The following is a 13,388-nucleotide window of genomic DNA, read 5'->3' as shown; positions in this document are numbered from 1 at the left end:
ATTCTTTCTTCTCCACCTGAAAGGTTCCTTCAGATTCCAGTTTGAGCCATTGTGAATACTAATTTCTCGCCGTTAAAAAGCCCTCATATCCCTGCCATGCTCTCATTTGAATGGCAGACTCAGGGGAGACCTCTTAATTCCTTTATAGTGGGATTCAAGACCCTTCACTTCAAAAAGTAGAAATCATACTCCCAAATGAATGAGGGCGAGGGAGGGATTGGTGAGAGGGGCTTGTGATGTGTCCCGCCGGACGGCGCCGGCCTAAATCAGTCTCCCCGAGCTGCTCCAATCCACTCTCCAGTGAGGTGACTTCTTCCATCCTCATGACCCGACTCTGTGACCCCCGTTTGCTTTGCCCCCCTCCGCCACACACACACAAACAAAACAATGTAGCAAAACTATAATCACAAATGCCCGCTATAAACAAACTCTAAACGACCTCCTTTTTCAAAATTTCATTTCTTTTGAAGATCTTACCCCCGGTGCACTTGATGGATTTGTAACCCCCGAGGCCAGAGAGAAAAGTGTTTACCCTCTGGGCCGAGTGTACGAATTAATCTTGTACTGCATCCACGCTGAAACGACATTATATTAATAAAAGCTGTCATCTCCTGTTTGGCGCGCGATGACGGCAACAATAGGAGATTTGATGTTAAGCGATGAAGGCTGAGATGAGCTGGTGTGCCGCTTATCCTCGCCTCGGAGCGGCACTTGCCTGAAAACGCTGCGTGGGATTGCTGGGTAATGCTCGAAGCCGCCTCCCACCTGAGTAGCTTCTCTATATTGACTTATTTCAACGGCGAGATAAATCATAGTCCCGTGCCCCTCCCTTCCCTATTTTCATTTTAATTGTGAGATCTCGGTGTCAGCAGTTAGTATATTGGTGTGAGTGGCCTATTGATTATTGATTTGGAGATATTGATTAGGTTCCCTGGAGACCCTAATCCTTTCTGATTCATTTGAATAGCTCTATTAATCTTGAGATCCTGCTCCCACCTGAAGCGCCGTATACCCTGATGAAAATAGATCGTCATTTTGTAACCACCGCACCTCGCTCCTCTTTTGATTTATTCTTTTTAATTGATATATTTGCTTTTGGATGCGGACGCCAAAATTGCAATTGACCCGCTGTCACCGATCTTTTAGTCAGCACCCTCGGGGACCACTCCTCCTTTAAGAAGTGTCTCGTATGACCTGAAAACAATCTATCTCACACTTATTTTTTTTTTTACCCTGTGTCCTTGTGTCATTGATAGAATTTAGCTGATGTCTTGTTGTTGGTATGACCAGGAGCTTTTTTAGATGCCCAGAAGAAGCCATTCCTTCCAAAAAACTGACAATTGATAATCAGACGTATTGTTAATAAATAATCATTGCATGAAAAATAAATAGCAAGTTAGCTACCAACACCGAAAAGCAAAATACACTTGCTCCTCGACCTCGCCGTAGTAAAAAGGAAAGACAGAGGGACAGCCCCCCCCCTCACACATTAACGCCAAATGCATCAGGATATTACTTTTTATACCTTGGGCGTGCCTCGTGAAATAATGAGACGTTTAAATAGGGATCGATTTAAGAATTAAAAAGTTAGTTTGTGGAGATTTACTGTTGGGAGTTGACTGGCTGAGCTCTTTATCAGAGGTGCAAATGGCTGGTTATGTGCTGTCCGACAGAGGTACGATTGAGGGATCGATAGGCGCGTGATTTACTAACTGGAGTACAGGTGATCAATAAGTATAAAAGTAAATGAAATATGCATTAGCGGGATTTTATTAGAGCCGGCTAGCAGAGAGAGAATAACGGTCAGGCCATTTATTTTTATATCTATTGATTATACAACTTAGAGACTCAAAGGGAGCACTTGCACGCCTCTCGACACCACGTGCCCGTCACGTGATTTATGTGTGCTGAGGTCATGGAACATGCTGCCTGTTAAAAGGCTGCCCTCATTGTGGCCCATGCCTGGCGGGGATGCTTATGCGGTCTCTGATGAGCCAAATGGGTTAACGAGAATGTGTGTCAATCAGCCATCGGTCATTTCTATTGGTGCTTTTTCTATTTTTAGTATTGGTGTCCACAAATTTGTTGTTGAGCATATCCGGGAATTTTATATTCTGTCAAAGAATATGTGATGTTAGCCAATCAGAGCCCAAAGAATGAAACAGGTTAATTGTTCTTCTGATAATATGCACATTGCCTTTTTGTATTTTAGTCTATTTGTTCTCAAAACCGTGCAATATTAAAGTTAAAAGAAAATAATTAACAAAAACAATCACTATTCCAATCCGCCTTCTCCACGGCAATTTAGCTTGACAGTGATGTCACGGGGGTTCACTGTACAATAAACTAATCGCTCATTTTGTGTGGCTGCAGCCCCCTCACCCTATCCCCCCCCCCTTCTATACAAAAACATCTATCACAGTTGACCCCCCCCCTCACTATAACCCACTTGGCCCACCCGACCACCTCCACCAGTGATGGAACGGACCTTGACCTTAAGTTTACATCCCCGAAGTCAGGGCTATTAAGGTGGGGGGGCTTTTCCTATTTCAGGGCTGCTGACATATGGCACAAGAGGCGCAGGGCAGGTGTAATTTGTTAATGTGAGCCCTGCACGTGTCTACTAGCATCGCTATTCATGGAATATGTTCTCCGTGGTCCCAACATGAGCTAATGAAGACAAATGAGACATAATATTTTCTTAATGACAGTAAATTGTGACTTACAATTTTGTAAGCTCCATTTCTTACTACCGTATGTATTTGTTTTCCCCTCAGGCACTCTAACCACTCAAGTGCTGACGTGGGAAACAAGAATAAAATGTCTATCACCTCCTCAGGTAACTCTTTACGCACACTGATACACCTGTGGCTTGTTTAACTCTCACTATCAACATTATTGGAGATTAAAACCAGCAGTTGTAACCTTTTACACAGCTCAAAGGAACAATTTAACACTTAGTTGCCGTTTAGGAGTTGCACTAAAATAGGACCGTCTGATGTCGAAGCTTCAATTTGGAGGTCCATCCAATTGTGTGTGAACCAGTGGACCTGCTTTTTTCATTAGTCTGATGGCTAAGAGTTTACTGAATTGAATTCAGATTTAAATTGTCCATCTTTTCTTCCATGTCATCTCTCCATGCTTGACTCCGAACATTGCTGCTTGTCATTTGAATAAAAAATGTTGGTAGTTCCTTGATTTAGTGAATGGTGCAGACCTCTGATGTTTATTAATACAGCTGCACAGTGCACTGTACCGGGCTCCATCATTCATTTGGATAAAAGAGGTGGAATTTAAAACCAGCCACTGCTTTACTTGGTTACAGATTGCATCCATTTATTGCACTGAGTGATGGAATGGCCAGTGACTCCGTCCTTCACCTCCCTAGTGCTGGCAGAATAATAACAAACAAAATTCACCCCTGCCAATTGACACATGCAATAGATGAGATTTTATATTTCTATATATATATGTACATAAATATACATATACTGCATATACATATGCATATATATAAAATATGTTTCATGTATATTATGTATGTGCTTAATATGTATTTAAAACTTGACATTACCTGCAAAACACACCTATAGTCAGTGTTAAGGTGTTCTACTAAGTAGTGTGGTCCTGAGTGACACCAGCCCCCCCTCAGCTGTGTTTATAGTGTTTTCCCAATACTTGAGTCTAGTGCCCGCTGTCCACTGTGATTTATCGAGCATCTCATGCTGTCCAATGTCAGTTTCTGCAGCTGCGACTTCTCGGTATAAATCTTCACTTTGGCAGCATGCCGCATGCCGTTGCTTCTCGGGAATCTCGGCACTGACTGCCATAAGATGTGCGCTGACAAAGCTTCATGTGCTATGTTCTTATTTGGATGTTTTTTTTCTGACGTAAATATGAAAACACAACACCCGAGTCCTGATGTTTTTCATTTAACTCATTTTCGTTTAAAATGAGCCACTGAGATTCCACAGTTACTTTTAGTGAACACACGATCGTTTTTGTTGTAGGCCACAGGAAGTAGATTGTTCTTTGAGTCAGAGCTTGATTTGAGCGTCTCTAATCAGGAGTGAAAATGGTCTGCGTCCCGAGGTGTCTTCTTGGCCTCTGTGGGGAATTACCTTGGCGGTACCCAGCTGTTGCTTTGTCGTCTTTCTTTACCCTTTTAGCACTTCCACGGGTGTGTTGGAGTTGAATTTGTGGAAGGGGAAGGGTGGAGGGGAAATGAGGGGGTTGGCAGACAACACAGAAAAACCTCTCAAACAGGTATCTGTTTGGATTTGATTGCCCCTCCATTTGTCTACCTTAAATTGGCCATTCTCTACTTTTTCGCACCATCAATCAGTCTTCCAAGTCGATCCAAAACCTCTTTACCATTTATAGAACAAAACTTCTGTCAGTGTTTTCTCATGGATTACCCGGAAATATCCATGTGATAATTCACAACTGGTTTGTACAAGTGGTTACAAAAGTGGCCTGTGGCTGAAAGGTTCCCAGTTAGATTCCAGGCACTTACAGAGACAGTCATTTTTTTTACTGAGTCGAAAGCCAAATAATAAACGTATGGTTAATTCAATTTAAACAAACGTAGCTCAAGTAACCCCTCTGACATGTGTTTTTTTCTTTGTGCATCAAGTGTAATTTTCTAGTTATGTATTTTGACTTCTTCCTATTCTTGCTTGGATAGTGGTTTGACTACAGGACTGTCTCAGAAAATTAGAATATTGTAGTTCTTTATTTTCTGTAATGCAATTAAAAAACAAGAATTAAATTAAGAAAAGGCTTGCAATATTTCAGTTGATCTTATAATGAATCCAGAATGTTTGACATTTTTGTTTTTTTTTAATTGCATTACAGAAAATAAAAAACTTTATCACAATATTCTAATTTTCTGAGATGCATGTGAGAAACAATTTTGAGTTTGGAGTGGAGTAATTTGGTTTGACAGAAGTTGTCAGCCTCGGTCACTGAATGTTATTGTTGTATCAAGGGAAGTAGCACATGTTTGCCACTATGGCGTGCAACCCAATCACTTGGTCTTGCCGCCTCTCCTTCCTTTCATGTGTTTCCCTGCCCGAGCCAGACGGCAGCGTGACAGATCACCCGCGTCGCAGGCGCGTGGTGTTCCTACCGGGCGGTCCGGCCTCCTCTCATTAATGCCCAGGCTGGTGCGAGGGCCACGTGGCAGCACAAGACAAATAATGCTTGTGCTCAGCCATCACTTCTGCTGACAGAAATGCAGCCCACCGCACTATTTTGCCCTCGCCGGCTTCCCCTCAGTACCCTGCCCGCGTCCTTCAACACCGCCGATGTCTCTACATGTCTGTATTGCCTTGACAAAGTTTCACGGTGGTTTTGGTTCTGCTGATTAGCCTGCTGCACAACTAGTGATGCGGCCAAATGCAGGTAAATTGGGCAATCATCCCGAAAAAATATAATTGACGACTCCCCCCCCACATGCTGCAACATGTTGAAATGTATTTGCTTCCTCTTGGATACTGCCTGTGACGTTCACAAATTCTTGCCCACCCCCTCCCCTCCCCTTGTCACCTTTGTGTACAGCCTCATGATGCTGGATTAGAGGTGGAACCCTCCATGCATCGTAAGGAGATCTTTTGTCTTGATATCAGTGACTTGCATCACATCAGCTAGGTATTGTTTAAAGCATTCTAGTTTTTAGTTCATTTTATTAAATTAAATGTTTTTTCTTCCCCCAATTATTAGTATTCGGCGTAATTTTCGGACTATGAACCGCTACTTTTTGCACAAACTTTGAACCCTGCGGCTTATAGTCCAGTGTGGTTTAATAATGGCCACAATTTAATTAAAGAACTTGCAGTTTATAGTCCGGTGCGTCTTATATCTAAACAAAAAAGGATTTTCCCCTTTAGCTGGTGCGGCTTATATTCAGGTGCGACTTATAGTCCAGAAATGACGGTAGTTATTATTTCTTAGGTTTTGTTAACGTGCTCTCCACTCACTTTTGTGCAAACCCTCAACCTGGAGGTATGACCACTATAATGTCCTGTTTTTATGAGCGACAAAGCGGAAGAGAGAAAGAGAAAGACAGAGAGTGCAAAGGAGAGAAAGAGAGACCCACAGACCGAGGCTTAATCATTAAAGAGCCTTGTTCATTTAAGTGTGGGAATCAGCAAGCCCATGACTGTCAATGTGTAATTAGCTGATTAATAAACAGGGGGAAGGCGAGTGCTCCAGGAAGGCCTGTAATGATTGTTTTTAAAGAGCATCACATGAGAGCTTATTAAGATTGTAAGATGGTTCCATTCAACCTCCCATTATCGCCCACAATAAATGCATGTACGGTAATTCTCATCCCACGGACAAAAAAGAAATCTTATAATGTCTTCAGTGACCTTGATGTAAAACTAGTTGAGTGTGTAGATAATCTTATTTATTATCCACATTTATCTCTTTAAAGAGTCTAATCATCATACTCACATGCAAAGGGTTAATTGTCTGTTGAATGAGAATCAGTTTTATTATTTTCTCAAATTGTCAACACAACCGGCTGTGTGTATGATCAGGAGTGGAAATCAGTGTACTCAAAGAAACAGTAAAATAGTATTAATTACAAATATATATATAATTTATCTTTTTTTCCAGCTATTTACAGTGCCTCCAAAGTTTCTGTCTTTTACGGCATCAAAGAAATAATCTTTTTTGGATCTCGGAATAATTACGTTGACATATTTTGACCTTGACCTAACTGAACCTTATATATGATGTTAAAACTCTTACTGACTGAATTCTCTCAACCTTGAGTGTATAATATCTGCTCCATTTTGGTTCGCAAGACTTTCTTTCAGCAAAATGTTTGGGTTGAACCTCAGTAACAGTTAGTCATCGTTCCCTCAAGTAATATTAATCAATTATCTTGCCCGGCGGATCGGTTTGGGGGAGAAGTCATCTGGAAAGAGGCACAAGCAAATATAATGGGAGCCAGCACGAGCACATGCCAGTGAACGCTGTAATGCCTAATCCTTTGAGACAGCCCACCGCCACAATGTCACTTCTAGTTGCCTTGTCCTCTGCTCTCCGCCTGCTTCACAAATGTCTTGTCTGACCCAAGCTAACTTTATTTTGGGGTGGAAAAGCGAGATCGGGAAAGATTTATCGCAGTGTAGTAGGGAATGCAGGAAGGCAGGGTAGATTCAGCTGAAATTGGCTCTTTTTTTTGGGAGACAAAAAGCTTTAAAGGCGAGCATCAAGAGAGAATGTTTAAAAAGCGAGTGTCAGGGAGATGTGAATGTGTGATGGATGAAGTTAAAAACAGGCAGCTCCTTACAAAGCCCGTCTAGAAAACGAGCTATGGTGCAGATTGGCCTTTTAATAACTGTGACCACAAGTCATGCAGGGCCAAATTGGATTTGGCTCACTTGACCAAAACCTCATTAATATTTAACCTATTAGTGCTTCAAAGTATTATTTCAACACACCTAGTAGAGAGTAATAAAAATCATTTTTTTGGCATGCAAGGCTTTGCTTTGAAACAGTCTAACTGGAAAATATTCTTTTCATTTCAAATTATGATAAATGCTTTCTCTTTTTTTCTATCTTGACTAACTCTTAACATGACACTGGAGCCATACAGGAAGGTGTGAAAAATCAAGCAGAAACTTTTTTCTTCTGCTAATTTTATAACAAGACGATACTTTAAGTGCATAATTCCAATCAGCAGTCCCTTCCAGGTTTATTAAGCACGAGAGATGTAAATGCAATCAAGACCTTGTTAAGGCCTCGGAACGCTTGGTCCTCTTCGCTGGACTGGAGAGTTTGTGGCTCCACAAAGAGACCCCCTGCTAAGGGACCATCTTACAATCATGTCCCTTCTTGTGTCACATCATTTGTCAGCAGGGAACTTTCCGAATCCTCCGGTGAGGTTGGGTGGCTTGTCTAGAGCCCATCAGAATGTTGCTGCAGGGGTTGAGAGAGCACCACACAATATACAGGCCTCTCCATTTTTTTTTTTTTTTTAAACAAAGCCCCTCATTAGCACAACACAGAGGGATAGTAGTTCTGGTCCTCGGAGGGCTCCCTCTGTTCTCCTCAGCCAACCTTCCATATTCAAATGTCCCCAAACGTATTTAAGTTCAAGGCCAGCTGCAAATGTGTTTGAACGGTCTGTTTTCTTCCAGCACCGCTGGTTTGTTGCTTCTGGAGCTGCACGGCCGGCAAATGAGCCCAAAGGAAAGGAGACATTTTACAGAGAGTATCGTTTCCTTGTCTCTCCCTCGGCATCGGATGCATTAAAAGATCAATGTGAGTGTCCGCTGAGAGGAGATGCAGTCAGACTCGGGTAAACAAGCAACATATGTTGAAAAATGTACAGCATATTCTCCTGCTCCGGAAATCCCCCCTCCCTCCCCCTCACAAGCTTTATTAAAAAGATAGCCTTTACTTGAGTGAACATTGACAATTAAAATGAGTTACAAATCCATCCGTGATGGCTTACCGCGAGACAGAGATGACATTTATAAATGCTGTGTTGGCATACTTATCGAAATGGATGCCTTTATGTCGTCCGCCCCTCACAAACGTCACCTTTGACCTTGTAGCATGTTTGATGAAGCCATTAATGTCTGCTATGCATTCACCGGGTTGTGTTTTAAGAGAAGCTTCTCACTCTTATCACTCGGTTTGCTGCCAAGACATCGACCGGGCAGGAAGTGACATCGCTCCAGATAAAGTTCCATTAGTAACAGAAGGGGAATACCTCACCATCATCATATTAATTAGAAGTCAAAATAACGACCTTATAGGTGAACCATTTGGCCCAAAAATGAATTTCCAGCGGGCGGGAAGTGGGGGAAATGGCTTCCATGCAGCCTGTCAATTGCCCTGTTACAGTTAAGGAATTCAGCAGGCTGGTACGGCTCATATTTCATCTCAGGTAAAGATTACCTGTCAGGCCCATGGGAGATGTATTGATCTGTTTTCCTTTTTCCGCCAGCAATCACCTGACAAAGGCACCTAGGAGGCGAGTGAATGAGTGATGCCTGCTCTGTCTGCTCCGCCACCTCCGCCACGGCTCTTCGTGTCCACCCGCGGGTGGAAGGCTGATGAGGAAGACGAGAGATCACGCTGTCATAAACTCTGTTTGAACTATCTCTTTGTCACTCCCCTGAGGTCACAGGTCAGGTCAGTGCAAGATTTTGTTCCTCTTTTTTGGGGGGAGCCCCCTTTCTTGTCAGTTTGTTTGGAGGTGTCGTGATGCTAGAAACACATGCAAACGATGCCCTCGGGTTCCTGCTGACAAATGCATGTTGTGGGTCACCTGGTTCAAGTCACTTTGGATTTCAAAGCGTTTGGCGCCGCTCTCGCTGTGAAATGCAACATTACTGCCGTGTGCTCGCTGAAGTTTTTCCTGTGGCTGCTCCAGTGCAAATCAATATACTTTACATTATCTCCTGCTTTCTTGGCAGCCACAACTATTTATATATTTGCCTTGTTCAATGCAGTGTCTACATCAATATTAAACATTGCAGTGGATAAGTGTGCTATTAATGAAGTGATGCATAATTATTTAATGGAGGACTAGCTCCGAGGACACAACATAACTGTCACGATAACATTTTTAAACATTTTAATTGACCAAGATTTAAATGTATCCTCCTGATAGCGGGGCTCCGAGGCAGTCAGTTTGATATGGAGTACAAATATCTTATCTTATGGGTGCTTATCTTTATATTTAATAGTAGTGAAGGTATGCCTAATTGCTTTGCAAATGATCTACAGAGGATTACGCCTCCCCTGCACAATTTCACTAGATGTTAAAAAAAGATACAACAGTGGTAAAATTCAATCATCCTTAGCTTGAAATAACAAATGATTATGATATTTGATTTTTGTGTTTCCCCTTTGCAAATCATATCAGAACACCTTGAGAATTCTCCTTGCATCTGGTTCTGGATTGGCACGTGGTTGAACTCTCTCGAGGCTGGCCTGGAAGCTCAAAAGTTGCGACGTCACACTGGTGGAATTGTCATTATGCTAAAAATGTCCTTTAGGTGGAAAATAATATTCCCAATTTTTTGGCGGCAGTCCCTTTGAAACACAGATGGAAGCATCTATTGTCTCCGTGAAGATGATCAGTCTATACCCGCTCCGTTCATCTCGCCACTCAATGCCAAAGACGTTTATCTGCGCGTTGCCGTGTGCTCACCGGTGGTCCACAGTTAAAAATCACATCATCAGCTGTCTGAGCACCAACAGCTACCTCTCCTCTTCCAGATTGATGGTGGAACGGAGGGAAAAATCAATGGCAACCTCTCGTCACAAAGCGCAAACTCTGTCATGTTGGGGACGTTGCTGTTCCACTCGCTCTTCAATGGCAAATTGAGAGCTGAGTGCAAACTAAGTGACAGATGTGAAAGCGCCGGAGTCTCTCAACATGATGCGTTCACCGTTCAGGGACTTGGTTAGACAAAAGTTTTGGGACATGACACAGCAATGGCCACCCCTGAAACCTCTCAATCGCTCCATCCTTATCACCATATAGGTCACACAAGGAAAAAAAAGCTCCCATTCACACTATGAAATCAAGCATCACTGATTTTTTTTCCCCTCTCTCATTCAGCCTCTCACCCTCTAATGGGAAATTCAAATATCACATATCTGCTGAATGCAATATTCACTTAGTGCGAGATAACACACTGCCTGATGTGTCTCATGTATCAGGGTCGGAATAAGCACCGTCTCCCGCCGCAGCATAACCCGATCCCGACACCAGACCTGACAGTGAAATTTGGTTTACAGGCTTATTCGGTTACCCTCTGTACTCAAACATGCCGGCTCGTTTAGTGTGTTGGAGGGAAAGTCAGTGGACTCCAGCGCAGCCTGCCGCTGTGTCTCCTCCGGCGTTTTTACGCAAGCACCATCTCTTTTCATTTTGGCTGGCATTCTAATCAGAACGTTACAAGCTTCAGCGGGTGAAGTACGCGGAAAGTTGTGTTTCCTGACAGCCAATAAAAACCTTATAATCTCCTTGATTCAAGTAGCCCATTTAAAAAAAAAATACCAACCAGCACTATCACTCAGACTCCCTCCTTCCCTTTTTTCTTTAATGCCCTTTTTTTTATTTAATATATAGCCCATGAAAAATGAGAGACTCCCGCTTGGACGTGTAGATATTTTGTTGCTGATGATGCGAGACGAATTTCCATCACAGCTTTGTTTCCAGCGGGTGAGCGGATAATCTTTTACAGTGCAGGGAGGGAGGCCACCTCTCCCATCAATCTCCACGGCTTATAGCTGCTGCCTGCTCGCCCGAGCTGACCAGGAGGCCCGCACGGCACCAAGACGGGCGTTCACTCAGGGTCGACAGCCTCTGTTGTGATTTGGCCCTCTGTTCTTATTATTTATTTACTTTTAAATAATAATAATCATTTGAAGTCTTATTTGATTCACTTCCCACTCAATTTTATTCCAAGGAGAAATAATATTCCATTAATTCCCTCGACCGGCAAAACAAAAGGCCACCGGATCATGAGTCTTCGAGCTAAGCCAATTTACATTTAAATTTAAAAGGGAGATGTAATTAAATCATGTTTGGTTCCATTTACTGAAAAATACAACTGGTGTTAACAAAATTTAAGGAAGGTTTGAATCTCTCGCAGTGAAGACAATTTGATTCATTGGCTACAATAATATTCGAGGACTGTTCCATTTCAAGTTGAATCATTCATTATGGTTCGATTCAGTGAGATTAACATTTAAATCGATATGGGTGAGATGGAACTGTAAATGTTGCATTTCCAATAATCGGCAATGAAAGACGATTTAATACGATTAAACGATTTGATTCTAGAGATATACTCGGGTCTTTTAATTCAAAACCGATTTTCTGATTCCATGAGGGAATTTACTTCTACTTTTTCTTTTCAGTTTCCACACCAACCTTTTTAGGCAGCAAACTAGATAGTATTAAATTATTTGCACCCTCTGCTGGTTGCTACTATCACATCAAGTCACTCTACTATACAACAATAAATTTAGTTGAATGAAATTCCCAAGTCATTGACAATTTCTCATATATAAATCAATACATTGATATATCACGGCAACCCCTAGCGCTCCCAGTCGTGGCATTTTGACCGTGCACCCCGCAGCCCTCATCCCTGCACAGCGTCTCCAATAGAGATGGCCCGCACTGATTGACAATAATGGGAAGTGGCAGAATCGATGGGAAACAAGAGAGTGGGGTGCGTGAAATTCTCCCGGAGCTTCCAGTCACAGACCAAAGGCTCTGACTCGGCTCACTCGTCATCCCTCCAGCGCTGGGATTAAGGCCTGTGACAGCTGGAGCAGCCTGAGAGAAAGATGCCGTGCTTGTCATTGGCCGCTGACAGCTGGGAAACGGCGACTTAAACTACATATTTGAGTCGTTACTTGACCATACCCAACATGTACAGTACTGTGAAATACAGCTACGGTATTACCGGGTTACATTCCTGAACCACTCAACACTCGCAGTAGGCGAATGTCTGCAATATTTATTTTTTTTACCCGCAACTGTAAATTCTAATTTGCCAGTATACGGTAAAAAAACAATAGCTTAATAATCCGTGATCTAGTTGGGGCAAGAATACATGACCACAATACAGCAGATATTGATGAGAAAAATCCTCCTCCATTACGAGATAAGATAAAATTACCCGTCACATGAACATGAGATAGAAAATATCCTGAAAGCAGTGGATGAGCATTTAAGAGAGTGCTTTCAAAAAGTATCGGATTTCTAAGACTAAAATAACCACTCACCTTGTGCACAGGTCCAGGATTGTTTGTGTGTGTCCCATAGCCGGGGCACTTCATTCTCTAATTGATCGGCAAAAGATGCACACGAAGAAGACGTTAGCGCAAAATGAAGTCATAACAGTGGATTGAGACATTTATTAAGTCAGACGAAAGGCCTCTCCGAAACGTTGAGATTGTTTATTGATTTTTGTGTTTTGGCTGGCTGCACAGGAGTAATCGCTCGCCACGTTGCCACAGTGGCCGCACTGCTCCAGTGCATCGTAGCGCTCGGGCGGAGGCTTTCACTTCCTCGGAAAGGATGCAACTTTAACTAGCTGACTTCCACTTCTTGCACCATTTATTTGTCAAAGGCCGCTGATGTTATCTGCGGGCCAATCAGCTGCAAAAGTTGTAAAATGATTTTTATGTGGTGCGGCTTTATTAGCTGCTGGTAAAAGGCGAGAATGTGTTTTAACGGGGGGGAGGGTGACCATAGACTTTCTATGACAAACTTTTTAGTGTGTTTACACAATCCAGTCTATTCATTGAGTGTGTGTATACGTGTGTGTACATATATATATATAATTATAAGGTGGTACAGAACATTTAATATTTTACGCATCTGATTAACT

At 42.5% G+C, this 13,388-nt stretch overlaps 2 protein-coding genes across 4 annotated transcripts in view; one reads left to right on the top strand and one right to left on the bottom strand.

The window, feature by feature from the left end:
* Positions 1-13,388, bottom strand: part of LOC148385313 (CD209 antigen-like protein C) — a 198,751-nt gene that overhangs the window by 128,560 nt on the left and 56,803 nt on the right. The window lies entirely within an intron of this gene.
* LOC148385314 (G patch domain-containing protein 2-like) overlaps positions 1-13,388 on the top strand; it is a 28,381-nt gene that overhangs the window by 6,224 nt on the left and 8,769 nt on the right. For 2 of the 3 annotated variants that reach the window (XM_088401288.1, XM_088401285.1), the window contains 2 exons: positions 2,778-2,839; positions 8,972-9,159. In XM_088401288.1, coding sequence (XP_088257414.1) covers positions 2,778-2,839; positions 8,972-8,995 — 86 coding nt within the window. In that variant the 3' untranslated portion in view covers positions 8,996-9,159. Of the gene's footprint in view, positions 1-2,777; positions 2,840-8,156; positions 8,318-8,971; positions 9,160-13,388 lie in introns of all 3 variants that reach the window. The other variant, XM_088401287.1, reaches the window with a different exon arrangement.

The sequence above is a fragment of the Syngnathus floridae genome, chromosome 16, assembly GCF_059516105.1.
Source record: "Syngnathus floridae isolate MCC-2025c chromosome 16, RoL_Sflo_1.0, whole genome shotgun sequence".
Classification (NCBI taxonomy): Eukaryota; Metazoa; Chordata; class Actinopteri; order Syngnathiformes; family Syngnathidae; genus Syngnathus; species Syngnathus floridae.
The sequence above is the reverse complement of the archived record's forward strand: the minus strand, read 5'-3'. Positions and strand labels throughout refer to the sequence as shown.